The sequence below is a fragment of the Populus nigra genome, chromosome 3 (genome assembly GCF_951802175.1).
Source record: "Populus nigra chromosome 3, ddPopNigr1.1, whole genome shotgun sequence".
Lineage (NCBI taxonomy): Eukaryota > Viridiplantae > Streptophyta > Magnoliopsida > Malpighiales > Salicaceae > Populus > Populus nigra.
In genome coordinates this window covers 10,954,012-10,967,834 of record NC_084854.1, presented here as the reverse complement: position 1 = coordinate 10,967,834, position 13,823 = coordinate 10,954,012, and the positions used below count along the sequence as shown (strand labels likewise).

The 13,823-nt window shown below is 35.4% G+C and overlaps 1 protein-coding gene, 1 long non-coding RNA gene and 1 pseudogene across 3 annotated transcripts; 2 read left to right on the top strand and 1 right to left on the bottom strand.

The window, feature by feature from the left end:
• The first annotated feature begins 725 nt into the window (after positions 1-725).
• LOC133688795 (mitochondrial import inner membrane translocase subunit TIM17-2-like) lies at positions 726-2,896 on the top strand. Of its 2 annotated transcripts, none has more exons than XM_062108408.1 (2): positions 726-1,549; positions 2,336-2,896. In XM_062108408.1, exon 1 carries the CDS (start codon positions 831-833, stop codon positions 1,494-1,496), a length of 666 nt encoding a protein of 221 aa, XP_061964392.1. In that variant the 5' UTR covers positions 726-830; the 3' UTR covers positions 1,497-1,549; positions 2,336-2,896. The 2 variants fall into 2 exon arrangements, with proteins under 2 accessions (XP_061964392.1, XP_061964391.1); XM_062108407.1 differs by having other exon boundaries at positions 726-1,573.
• A 1,797-nt stretch (positions 2,897-4,693) lies between these two features.
• LOC133688708 (uncharacterized) lies at positions 4,694-5,878 on the top strand. Its single transcript, XR_009841193.1, has 2 exons — positions 4,694-5,218; positions 5,312-5,878. It is a non-coding gene; the product is annotated as an uncharacterized LOC133688708 (long non-coding RNA).
• Positions 5,879-6,379: 501 nt separating this feature from the next.
• Positions 6,380-11,917, bottom strand: LOC133688707 (hexokinase-1-like; annotated as a pseudogene).
• Between the last annotated feature and the right edge of the window lie 1,906 nt (positions 11,918-13,823).

Sequence of the window (13,823 nt, the reverse complement as noted above, 5' to 3'; positions counted from 1 at the left end):
AAATACAAAATCAAACTGAAAAACCTCCCAACCTTGATTCACTTTATTAAGCAAGATAAAGGGAAAAAACACATCAATGGAACTTACATCATTAAATGAAATTCGTTGACATTAAGAACAATATTTTTTGTGGCCTGAATGTGGCAAACCAATGAATTTCCCTCTCATTCGTTGTTTTTCAATGATTTTCTCTATTTTCTTTAAAATTCAAGGACCGAATAAAAAACCTTTAAAATCAAAATATAAATTATGAAACTTTGAGATTAATCATATATTTTTTATTTATTTTACAAATTAAAATTTTATCTCATGGAATTAGATTAAATCCCAAAACAAGAAAATTTTGAATAATGAAGCACCTCTTTTATACCCTAGTTTTTGTCAATTCAAAAAACAATCGTAGTATATTTCAAGAACAATATCGAAGAAAAAAGTCTATAAAAATAGTACTATTCCTCTTAACAAACCGACATTACAAACCGAAATACAAAAGAAAATATAGTAATTTCAAGCACAATATCATAAAATAGTCCCATTTCCTCTAAACCCTCCTGCAAAGTTGGGAAAAAAAAATCTACCGCTGAAAAAAAGTGACTATAAAAAAGTAGTCCTATTTCTGTTAACAAACCGAATGCAAACCGACATTACAAACCGAAATACAAAAGGAAATATAGTAATTTCAAGGACAATATCGTAAAATAGACCCATTTCCTCTAAACCCTCCTTCAAAGCTGAAAACTTAAAAAAAAAAAAAAAAAAAAATCTGCCGCTCTCTTCTTTCCTGTCGAACGAACCTAACAAAACCTCCCTCTAAGAATCCTATCGCCGATATGGGAACACCTGAAACTTCTCGTGAGCCGTGTCCAGATCGTATTATCGATGATATCGGCGGCGCTTTCGGCATGGGAGCCGTCGGTGGTTCAGCTTTCCACTTCATCAAAGGCGTCTACAACTCTCCAACAGGCACGCGGCTTATCGGCGGAACTCAAGCAGTTCGCATGAACGCTCCGCGTGTTGGCGGTAGCTTTGCCGTCTGGGGCGGCCTCTTCTCTGCCTTCGACTGCTCAATGGTTTACCTCCGCCAGAAGGAAGATCCATGGAACTCGATCATCGCTGGCGCCGCCACCGGTGGCTTCCTCTCCATGCGGCAAGGGCTTGGCGCGTCGGGTCGGTCGGCTCTTTTTGGTGGCGTGTTACTGGCTTTGATTGAAGGAGCTGGAATTATGCTCAATAAGGTAATGAGTGCTCAACAGGAGATGCCTATTATGATTGAAGATCCTGTTCCTTCTATGGCTGGTGGGCATGGCTCTCCTATGGGCCAGCCCCACGCCCATGCCCAAGAGGGTGCATCTGCAAGTGGGACGAATTCGGGTTCGTGGTTCGGTGGGTGGTTCGGTGGAGGGAAGAAGGAATCAGAGGCTAATATAAGCGGAAGCAAGACTGAGATTTTAGAGAGCTTTGACGCACCACCAGTGCCAAATTTTGAGTACAAGTGAAAAAATCGAAAAAGATGAGCTTGTTTAGGGTTTTATTAACTTGTTATTAGGAGGTAATGATTTTGGAGCTTGTGAAGGTACAAACTTGTTGAACTCGATCCTTGTCCTCTTTGAAATTTTAGTTCTCTGCTTGAATTATGAAACAGAGTGGCAGCAATGTATAATAATACACTGCCAATTTTGTATTTTTTTTTTTTTTTTTTTTTTGCTGAGGTTAATGGATTTTTGCTTGGGTGACTAATTCTCAATGTTATTGGATGGGAAATGGTATCTCAATATCATGGAGGCCAAGGTCTGGCTTGTTGAAACTCGGTTTGCAAATACAGTGTTTGTGGCTGTGCCTCCATCTCTCTATATTTTGTGTCAGCTTGTGTGTTTGAATTTGATGTTTTTATGTTTACTTCTGTAACTTCATTTTGTGCCTTTGCAATGCATGTTAAGGATCTGCCTTTTTTGCTAATTGGTAGGAATGCTTTGATTGGATTTTAGTATCTTTTCTGGCTTGGGGCTTAATCCATCCTTTTATGTTCTCCTTTTATTACTCTGTGGCTGGATTTCTTATCAATGTCTGAGAAATAGTTATTGCATATGATGATGAAATATTGAGTACTTGAATAGGCATGGGGTTAGAAAACAAATTCTCCTTTTCCCTACCGTTGGAGATCTTCTATATTGATGAGATATTGTTGATGGCACTACTTTTTGGTGAGGGGGTGTTCTCTTGATCTGGCTGTAAACTGTTGCTGGACATTTTAGTTTCTTCCTCTTCGGTCATAAAAACCTAGCGATTTACTGTCAGCAGTTAATAGATGTGTTTATTTGTTGTGTGCTTCCTGCAGGCGTTAGGGATTCAGCCTACCTAGAGATATAAATATGCTGAAGAATGATGGGCGTAGCTTTAGCTAGCTAGCTGTGCTGGTTTATTGACCACCGCAGTTGAAAATTGGACAGCTCCTTTACAGATTAGACACTACCTCTTACCTTATTCATCGACTCTGCCCCCTTCTGTATTTTACATTCTTCTATATTGGAGTGGGAACAAGAATAAGGTCCGCGACCTTAGGTCAAGTTAACTCAATCGGATCTTCATCTACATTCTTCTATATTGTGTCCCGCTATCCCTACTTTATAAATTATTTTTAATATCTAACACATTACATTTCCACTGGCTGAAACTCTTGCAGGGATCATGCCTTCTGTGATTTCCAATAGTATCCTATGAAGGTATTTCAATCTAGTACACTAGGAATTACAATTGTAAAAAACACTAAAAGATGTGTTTATTGGAACCTTATAATTTGTTTCTCATCACTCTCCATGGGAGGACTGCCATCATCTTGGCAAATCATCCCACCATTCAGTTGGTTTTTAATTTTATGAGAATTTATATGATTTTATTATTTGCACAAGTTTGAAAGCTAGGAGACCAAAATTGAATGAGAAGAAAAAATGCAGCTATCTTCTTAAAAAAAACTTTTGGTCCCTCTGCTTTTTGATAATTTTTTCCTCTAAGTTTTATTAAAGTTAGTTTTTGGTCCTTTTAGTTTGAGGATCAAATGTTTTAGTTCAACATTTTATTTTCTTTCCATTTTGATCCCTAATTTAAGAGATAAGAGATAAAGTCAACAAAAAACAATGGAGAAGAGAGAGAGTTTTAAGTTGACCATGATTTCATTCATGAAAAATGTTATTTTTGGTGTGAGTTTCATTATGTGATTTTGTCTTGTGAGGTCTTTTTTTTTAATATATATATATATATATATATATATATATATATATAGATATATATATATATATTATGTGATTTTGCGCCCTGGGACCTATTCTTTCCAAGTTTAGTATCACAAATGGGTTTTTAAGACCTGCATAGTGTTTTTAGGTAAAAAAATAAATTGGTTGAAAAAAGGATTTTTAAGATCCAAAAGGTTAAACCTTAAACTATTTAAATATAATAATTGATGGTCGGAATCTAGGTTCTTTGAATTAAATGACGTGTCACTTGTTGTAACAATTACACATTATTTAAAAAACAATAAACAAAAAGGGCAAATGATATGTCCATATATCCCTTCAAAAAAAAAAAAAACAAACCTATGCATGTAGGCATAAGTTTTCAGGCCTAAATGTGCCTAGGCTTGGGCTTCTTTCCAAGTATATTAGGGTTGCAAATCAGACCCAAAAACATCTGATCTCTCTCTCTCATTTATATTCAGACCTTTCTATTTTTAATGTAGTTTTTGGTTTGCGTTAAATTTTAATTACGACCTTTCTTTTTATTTTTTTAGATTGTTAAATCAAACTATAAAAAAAAAAAGATAAGGTTATTAGGTAAAAGCTATAACCTTCGTCATAAGTTGAGGAGTTAACTCGGTTAGAAAATCATTTTATTTCAATGAAATTTAAATTATTATTATTCTTTTATATATATATATATATATATAATATCAACATTTAAATAAATAAAAAAATCTTAGCTTATTGCAGATCAAGATCATATGTTTTGATCTATATCTATCTTTTATATTTCTGACTTGATATTTAGTTTTAAAAAATAATATTATGATAATATTGACATTTATAGATGGATTGAAGCCTCAACCAATTTTATAATTTTATTACGTGTATGTATGTTTCAAATTTTAAATTCACAAATTAGAATTTTTCCTAGTACTATTTGTTGACAACAATTGCATGTTTTTTTTATTTAAATTTTGATTATGACCGTTCCTTTTATTGTTTTTAGATTGTTAATTGTTCAATAAAAAACAATCCAAAAGACATGGTTATTAAACTTGATAAGGGTTAAAATCTAGGTTGTTGCTACCAATTTTTTATTCTATTTTTTAATTTTTATTACAAAAAAGCAAAACACAATAAAAGCAAAATAAAATATGTTTTTGTGTTATTTGCAACATCTTTTTCTATGTGTTCAGTTGTTAATGTACTTTTTAAATCGATGTTGAAGTTGCTTTTTTTCAAAAAATACCAAAATGCATAAAAAATAAGAAAACACAAATTTTATAAAGGGATCAAATGTGAAAAGAAAAAAATTGAAGGATCAAAATTGTTTTTGAGTTGCTTGATCATCAAATTTTTTTTTTTTAAGATCAAATAATTAAAAATAATATTTTTTTTAGCCTATAAATAGATAGATAGTTACACGTTCAATAAATAAGTAAAAGCCAAGAAAACACCTTCTCGCATTTTCTCCCCTCTAAAAAAAAGAAAAACAACCTCGATACACGCCAAAACACTGTCTCACACAAAAGAAAACCTAATAGCCGTCGTATGTTTTTTATTTTTTTTTTAATCTTTTGGAGAACTGTCTTCGGGGATAAAAAAAAAAAATTATATTATTCTTCACTCATCTCTCTCCCTTACTGTGCAAATCATCTTCTACCAACTTACATACATTCAAAAAAACAAAACATTGGCTGGCATCACTCTCTCTCCGGACATTACACCGAATCTCCCTTATCTAATGTCAGACTCCTCCCCAACGACCCACGACCAGCCTCTCCTTTCCAAAAGCAGAAGGAGCAAATCTTGATCCACCTTGTTTTCTAGTTAACCAATGACGGCGAATGGAACCACGCGCCTACAGTGACGGTGGCACGTGGAACCCACGCGCCACCCCTGCTCACCCCCTTCCAGCACTGGTCCCAGGTTACAACAGCCTCTCCAGTCGGCTATTGCCGGTTGTTTTGGCTACATAGCTCCAGGTAAGAAGTCACTTTCCATGTCACATCCTTGTGGATTTGCTTCCTTTTCCACTACAAGTATTGAAGTTTCTTATTTTACAACTTCAATCACAGAGTATGCTCAAACAGTTAGAGTGAATGAGAAGACTGATATTTATAGCTTTGGAGTTGTCCTTCTAGAACCAACAACGGGAAAAGCAGCAACTTACGGTGATGAGCATACATGCCTTGCCAAATGGGCATTGCGTCACATGCAAGAAGGAAAGCCTATAGTCGATGCCTTAGATGAGGAGATAAAGGAGCCTTGTTAATTGGATGAAATGAGCAATGTTTTCAAATTGGGGGTTTTCTGGATCAACACATTGCCTTCTGCTAGACCTAAACATGGAGGAGGTTTTGCAAGTCTTATTAGGAAGCAGCCTCCCATTGGTATATGGGGTGAAGAACAATGGGAGTGAGTATGATTCTACTAGTTTGCTCAAGAACTCAAAACGCAAGAGGTCATCAGAAAGTGACGGCACTTTGGCATCCGATGTTTGATCGCTCTGCTGAATGCGCTGAAATCACCACTAGACTTACTGTTCACCTAAAGAATAAAGTGTCATTTCTGGAGTTCAAATTGTAAAACATGTATAGCTAGGCGCATAATGAACTAGTATAAGATAGTGGATACCCTCTAAACCTATTGAGAAGGAAATCGGAACCTGCAATGCTGTGGCTTGTACGATTTTGAGTCCAGTGTCCAAGCAAGGATGCAATTTCTAGTTTACTACAGCAAACAAGCACTGCCCAACAGTCGTCCGAGGTGTTGATAATGAGGCACAGATTTGGGCGAACCACCTTCACAATAAATGTACCCGCGAGTTTCTCCCACACGCCACAAGCTACATTATTTAAAATTGCACACGAATATGAAGGCAAAAACCGAAACACTCGGCTGACCACTCCACCAGCAACAAAAAATCAACAAAGAACATGATCCCTGCATGCATGCCAGGAAAGAGTTCATCTAATGAACACAACATATTCGGCAGAGTTAACCCCCATCTAATCAAGCTTACCTTACTGGGAAATCTACACCACACAAATTAATGCTGGAAATAAATCATAATAGTAGAATTACACTTTATTTCTGTTTGGAACCATAGAAAAATATTCCGCTAAATGTAGCAAATCAAATCATTGTTGTAAATCCCACACTTTATTGTGTAATTCAAGTAAATGCCAAAAGGAAGTAAAAACAGGGCAGCGTGTCAGACTGCCACTCTGGGCTAATGGCACTTTGTCAAAAGAGTATTTGATACACTGCTCAACTTACAACCACGAAATATGGATTTCGCTGGCATCATCCTAAGAACTACAAGGCTTGAAAAGCTCTAGATGATTTGAAGTCAACTGGAAAGGGATAATATACACAGAAAAAATAATAATAATAATAATGAAAAAGTAACACTACTTTCATCCGATGGGTTATTATCAAGATTCCTCGACCTCAAGGTATTGGGAATGCGAGGCTGCTAGGAGAGCAGCTCCAATGCCCGAGCCATCGTTGGAGTGCTCAATGACAACGTTGTCAGAAACTTCCTCTCCCAACAAGTCTTTGAGTGCACTTTCCATGCAGGTACTAAATTTAAAGTAGTGTTCGTACAGCCCCCCATCCAATGCTACCACAGACTTCTGCTTTTCACCATCCTTTACCGTGTCTCTCCCCAATTTCTTGAGGATGCCTACAATCCCAGCAGCAGATAGGCGGGCACCACGAGTGGCAACAATGTCACATAACTCAACAATAGCTTTCCTCATTTTGAGGGAGGTACTAGGTATCTGGGGGGAAATGAATCAAAACTGAAACGTGCTTTTGGAGTATGTAGCTAACCAATGCAATATATTTGCAGTTTGAGAACAGCATAGATGACATTGAACATCATGACTCTTCTACAAACCGATTCACCCCAAGCCAAATGTGGCATGTTTGCAGAAAAACCAAAATTTCTTGACAGGAGATAGAGCAGGGTTACTACAAATAATGTTAACACAAACCTAACCTGACTAGTTAGTGAAATTACTTTTTTTCTCTTATACATAATGCATCACACAGATTTTGAGTCCAGAAAAAGCAAAATGAATGCCAAATGAGATATCACAAAGAAATTTTCCAAAACATGAAGATGGAATAGGGACAAACAAAACCTCCACCACATCATTTCATTATAATACCTACTTGAATACTTGAAGCAAGTAAAGAGGAAATTTCGATCTTTAAGCTCATTTTCTATTTATCTGTTTTTCTTATTAAGAAAAAGTTTCAAGATGTAAGAGGTAAAATGATACAGAAGCCAAATACAATCAGCAAAGCATAATACCTCTAAGATATCCTTTAGTTTGCTTCCAACTACTCTCAGATCTGAAGATGCATCATGGTGCATCGCAGACATGTGAGGAGTCCTGTATATTAACAGCAGTGAGAGCTTGTATTAACATCAACAACATTGGGTGGATCAAGATGCATTGATAAGCCATCTCAAATTAAAACAGGAAAAAGACCACAAACTTTAAACTCAATACATAGCAGACAGCTCACAGACAGATATATATGGCAGAACTTAATATGAATGGAATCTTCAGTTTCGGTGGACCAACATCACCAAAAAAGTCGGCCTCTTCAGCCATTTTCAGTAGAACTCTGCGTACAATTTCTCCCAAATACATACCAGAAATAATCTTTTCAAAAATATGCAAACAATAACGACAAGGGTCTTATGATTAAATTAAACAAACTCCATCAGCAGCAATGAGTCAAAACTATAAAAGAAATTGTATCACCTGTTCTCCAGGGTTCAAAGATACAGCATCCAAGTCTTTTGATCATATTCTGTTATTGGAAGGTGTGATGACCTGAAGTTACCCCATTCCATATTGATAACCTAGTAAGAAAAGCTTCAGTATGAAATAATAAGCATTCCTGTCATAAAGAAAATAAAAAGAAGAGAATCAGATCTGAAATGCCAACCATTTCCCCAGATTTGGGTAGAAGACCATGCCACTTAGGAATTGCATATGCTCGCTCTACATATGCTGCATTTGTTCCAGTACCCAATATTACAGCAGCAATGACATCAGGGTTGTAGTATCTACCTCCAGCTAATGTTCCGATAGTATCGTTGACCTACATCAGCCCAGAAAGTTGATGAATCTGTTTAGTTATGTAGACATGTGAATGCATTAAGCATTAACCACACATTGGATAAGCACTGAATTGTAAATCATTCCAAACAGAAAACCTAGGGACAACAACCAAATAACTTACCAAAGCTGAAACGCGCATGTCAAGGCCAATTCTCTCCATGGCTTTGGTTAATTCTCCCACAACATCCTGTCCAACCTAAAGATCAGGAAGAAAACAACAACGTTAAAAAGGAATTGACTGAAAAAGGAGGTACAGTTATTGACTGAAGCTATTGCAATATGTCCTGAGTTTAAGTGCTGGTAACAGTATTTTTACTTTTAACACTTGCAAGAGCAGAAATATCAGGGATGTACCATCACAAAGCTATTTATCGAGAAACTGCCTGCTTTTACAAATAAAAGTTGAGCATATGTGGCAGAATTGATAACTCAAAGTAAGATCCATGTGACCAATTTGAGTTTTCCACACTGTTGAGATATATGCTAGCTAAATTATGAAGACTAGACGTGGGCAATAAGAACTCAAGAAAGAAAATGAACGCTGGGATAGAAAATTGCTTTGCTCCTGGAGTTAGGCTGGCATGTTTGGCATGTGTTTTCCCTCAGAATTGTTGTTGTGAATATGCCTGATTGCTTAAATTTCTGAGATCAATGGAAACTCATAATGAATTCAGAGTGATAACCAGAACATCAGAAAACAAGTATGACTGAAATTAGTATACTTCAGATGCCAAAGATTGGTTTCTATATTTAAAGTGAAATAAAAAACATCAGAAATCAGGTACCACCTGTGTGTGTGCACGTGCATGCCAGCTGAATGTGTGTTGTGCAATAAAAAGACTTCTATTATTTGCACTGTAATTTAGGATGGCTCAACATAGTATGCATGCAATTTTTGACACTGCACATGACCAGTACCCCATGGGCATGCTATAATAATTTTGTGATTATAAATTGAAGAAAAAGAAAGATAAATGGAATGCAAGGAGGTGGAGTGGGTAAAGGGGATAACAGTGACATTTTTAGATAGTAAAAGAATTTCTTTAAAGTTTTTTATTCTCATACCAGATAAGGCACCAAGATCAAAAACAATAACAGTCATTGCAAAAACTGATCGTAATGCAATAATAGAAAAAGGACAGCAAAAAGAAGGGAGGAGAGAGGCATGTCAGGGTAATTAGGACTAACCGCATCTTCTATCAAGAAGCCTTTTGTCCATTTTATAAGATTTCCAGATGCTATTGATGTTTGCTAACTGGAAACGAGAAGGTAAACCCAAGCTCCCTTTGTCTCCCAGGTGAAGGATGCAGACCTTCACCTTCCGTGGCAACAAACTTAGCAAGCGCTGCAGCAATATAATCAAATAGTGCCTGAAACCACCATCATGTACAAAATATTCAGATCACCAACTATTCTAATCAGGGTCAAGTTTGTTAGCCGAGCTTGAAATGATACTCACATCTGAAGATTCCGTCATCAAGTGTGGAGGAAGTGAGACTTCCTCAAACTCTTGTTTGACAACGCCTCCATCCTTCCCACCCAGCAGTACCCATATAACATGAAAATTTGTTCCACCAAGGTCCAATGCATAGAACAACCCTTTCTCATCTCTGAAAAATCAAGCACAGAAGTGGCTATCCATAGTTAATATAAAATAAAATATTAAGACAAATGAAATTGCATTTTCTCAGGAAAAAAAAATTTACACCAAAGCAACATCTTTTGTGTTGCCTAAAGAACATCAATGCTTCTTTCGTCTTCTGTCACTCCTTAATTCTTCATTTCTTTTTCTGTAAATATATATAAAAAAAACCTTATCCACAATTTAAACAGGGCTATCTGCAGCTAAAAGGAGTTCACCAACCAATCACTCGTATGGCTCAACAATTAAAAGGAATAGCACATCCCAGAAATTTCTATACATTCATCCAAGTTGATCATTACCAAGTTAACCAGCACAGATTTGTAATTAAAGTGATAAGTTATCCAAAGACACGAAAAATCTCAAATAAATCCATCTTACATTTATTTTTTTATAAAACATAGATGTGCATCGTAAGATAATTATGTAGACCACAGAGTTAATCTTCATCAACAGTACAGTACCACCAACTGATCATAAAAATCCATATTCCGTAGGAAACACATCAAATCAGCAGCCACAAAACAAACCATGCAGAATCTATCCACTCAATACAAGCTAAACACTGTTTGCTTATCTGTTTAGTAAGCGAAATGGCCTCCCACTTCAAAAGCTCAAGATTTCATCAAACTTATCAACATGATAAGATACTAAAACAACATAAGAGAACTCGATGCCAGGAAAATTTCCTTAATCACGGGTATATGAAAAGTAAGGATTCGATATGTAAATAAGCTTTAAAAATCAAAAGGTAGTAGTAAAGCTATGAACAGTAAGTATTAAAAAAAAGGGGAAGAGAGTAAACCATTGATGAAAGAATTACAACAAAAAAAAAGGCATTTATTGATTGAAAGAAAACGAGGGAACTACAAGGTTAGCCAACTTAGAAAGCAAATGCTAAAAATATTTACGATCCCTACAGAAAACAAATGAAATATGTCAAGCTCAGTTGCAGGAAGGTAAACTTCAAGATTAGAAAAGAATATTCCTTTCACTAAGAGAAAATTTTCTTTAAACAAGTTAACAAACCACCCATTTCCACTAAATTCCACTGGACACAAAGAAAAGTCCCAAACAGGAATAATATGTTAAAGATTCTTCCTTATACACTCAGGTTCAAAATTATCACCCTTAAAAGTTCACGTATATAAAGAATGGCCACAATAAGGAAATGCATCAAGGTGCAGTTTTTCAGAACAAAAAACAATCCCATAAATTCATAAATATCACTCAAGCACATTAAAAATACACGAGTAAAGAAGTTATTATGGAATAATAGTAGTATTTAATTACCCGGAGGGAAGATTATCTACACAGCTGATTAACATCTTGAGCTTGCTACCACCCTCAGATGCAAGGCCGGCATGCATCTCAACAGTCATAGCATCAGCCACCTGTCTTAACTTCCCAATAGGAGTCCCGCAGTTTTCCTTAAACTCCCTTAGTATCGCCATAGCCCTGGCCCACTTCCCTGAACATCTCATCCTGATCCTAACCACCAACGCCGCCGCCGCACACAGTGCCGCCGCGCAAGCAACCGCTGCTCCGACCGCCACCTTCCCCATCACAGTAATAATACGAAAACGCTCCAAAACTGTCTTATTTGAGATTGAAAGAAATGAATCGGATATTTGATTTGAAGCAGATGTTTCGGTTGATGAAGCTGGATTTGTCCCGGAAAATGAGGTCGACTAGACTAGAAAATAAAATAAAAGGGTGTGGAAATAAGAGCTGGATTTGCTTTCTTTTCACTTGTCCTTTGTTCATGTATTCTTGTTTATTTGATCCTCAAACTATTTACTTTCCTGTAATTCATCCTTATTTCATCTCCTTACAATACTCCATGTGTTTGTGATAATTTAAGATAGAAATCCGTTTGTTTGTTTAAGGATATGAATTAGCCAAATCTATATGGGTTATGACTCCTTTTTCTAAATTATACTCAACATTATGATGTATATATATATATATATATATATATATATTGAGGGACCAGATCGAGAAAAATTCAAGATACAGGGACCAAATAACACTATAAATGTATTCTTGGGATTTTATTCCCTTCTTCTTATCAATACATTTATGAGTTCGAGGGGGGGGAAATAATACAAAATGCTTTGCTAGAAAGGCAGGCATCTATGCGCATTCGGACAAGACAAAAGTCCTTCGCGCTCAAAAGAGAAAAGGTCTTTTTTTTTACATCCCACAGCTTCGACAGATCGCTTAGCCCCGTTCATCTTCGCCGGAGAGAATAGCTCGGAGATGCTCTCTCTCAGGGCGGAGTTACGGGAGGGCCTCATTATGATTTCTTTAGGAATCTCAGATTAAGGAATGCCACGTGTTTGGTTTTCATTTGGAATCTTAAAAAAAAATTGCGAAAAGTATTTGACAAGATCTTCAAAAAGGACAAAATATTTTCTTATTATTGAGATTTTAGCCAAAGACTTTTTTTTTTTTTCCGTCAGATACAGTGGGTGTGGGTGTGGGTGTCTCTATATACACTAGAAGACATGACCAGCAATAACACCATTATTTTACATCAGAGAGGAGAGTTGTTTAACTTGGGACTGGTTTTATCGCCTGCACTGCAGTCTGCAGTAGTGTGTGTGGATGGAATTCCATATTAATTTAGAATATAATAAAATAGTGTCTTAATATTATGGAATAGTCATTTCTTTTAATTCACAAACACAAATATATTATCTATGAAAGTATCTTGTTACGTATAAAACTTCGAGTTACGTTTTATTATAAAAAAAAAATTATTATTATGCGATGAATATGTTTTCATGTATTATATTTTTTTTTTTAATATGAAATGTTATTTATGCTTTATAAAATAAAAAAATAAATAAATTAACTATTTTATCTTAGTGGCTAAATGTTAGTGCTAATAACAAATTGTTTTTGTTTTTTATACAAATTTCATCATACAAATAAAACTAATTCATATAAAATATAAAAAGAAAAAAAAGAAGAAATTTTTCTACTACTCAAACAAATCTCTTTAAAATATCATGAAACTAAAAATTGTAAAAAAAATCAAAATTTAAAAAAAAACAATTAATAAAAAGGGGTGAAAAAATAAAAATTAAAAGATAAAAAAAACCAGGTGCTAATTGGCCAGGGCCTTTATAAAAAAAAACTCATGCACACTTTGTCTTGGAAGCCTAAGCTCTGATTATGATTTTTTATATTTTTTATCTCTTGTATTTTTTTTTTCTAAAAGCACGCGACTTGTTACTACCTTAGCCTTTTCAATTCATCTTTAATGATCATAAATTTAAGATTTATTTTTTAGATCATAAAAACCCAGGCACACTTGGTCTTAAAAGCCTAGGCTCTTATTTAGATTTTTTTTATATTTTTCATCTCTTGTATTAAAAAAAAAACTAAAACTGCTCAGTGAATCCTTGTAGATTATGTCTAAAATCATTGTGGATTCCTGTGTTGTTTTTACTATGGATTCAAAGTATTTATCGGGGAGAGTTTTATTCATTCTCGCGATAAGTTCTGGCCTTTTTTCTTTTGTTAGTTTTGGTGGCTACGTGGCAAGCTCCCTGCCATATTTTTCCCTGTCTTTTTTTGACAGGTTACAGCTTTCCCATCTCTTTCTTTTTGCACCAGAGAATGCCTTAGAAATAAACCAAACAACAAGTTCATAGTTTTAGATCCATTTTGCAAGCATCATTGTGCAACCCTTCTATTAGAATTAGAATTATAACATATACTAAAAATGCTCAGTGTTTCACTGTGCAGTCCACTGTGAAACGCTGAGCAGTCTTTTTTTTATTTTTT

Bases quoted from the DNA above. Each gene is read 5' to 3' on its own strand.
- LOC133688795 (XM_062108408.1), top strand. From the start codon at position 831: ATGGGAACACCTGAAACTTCTCGTGAGCCGTGTCCAGATCGTATTATC.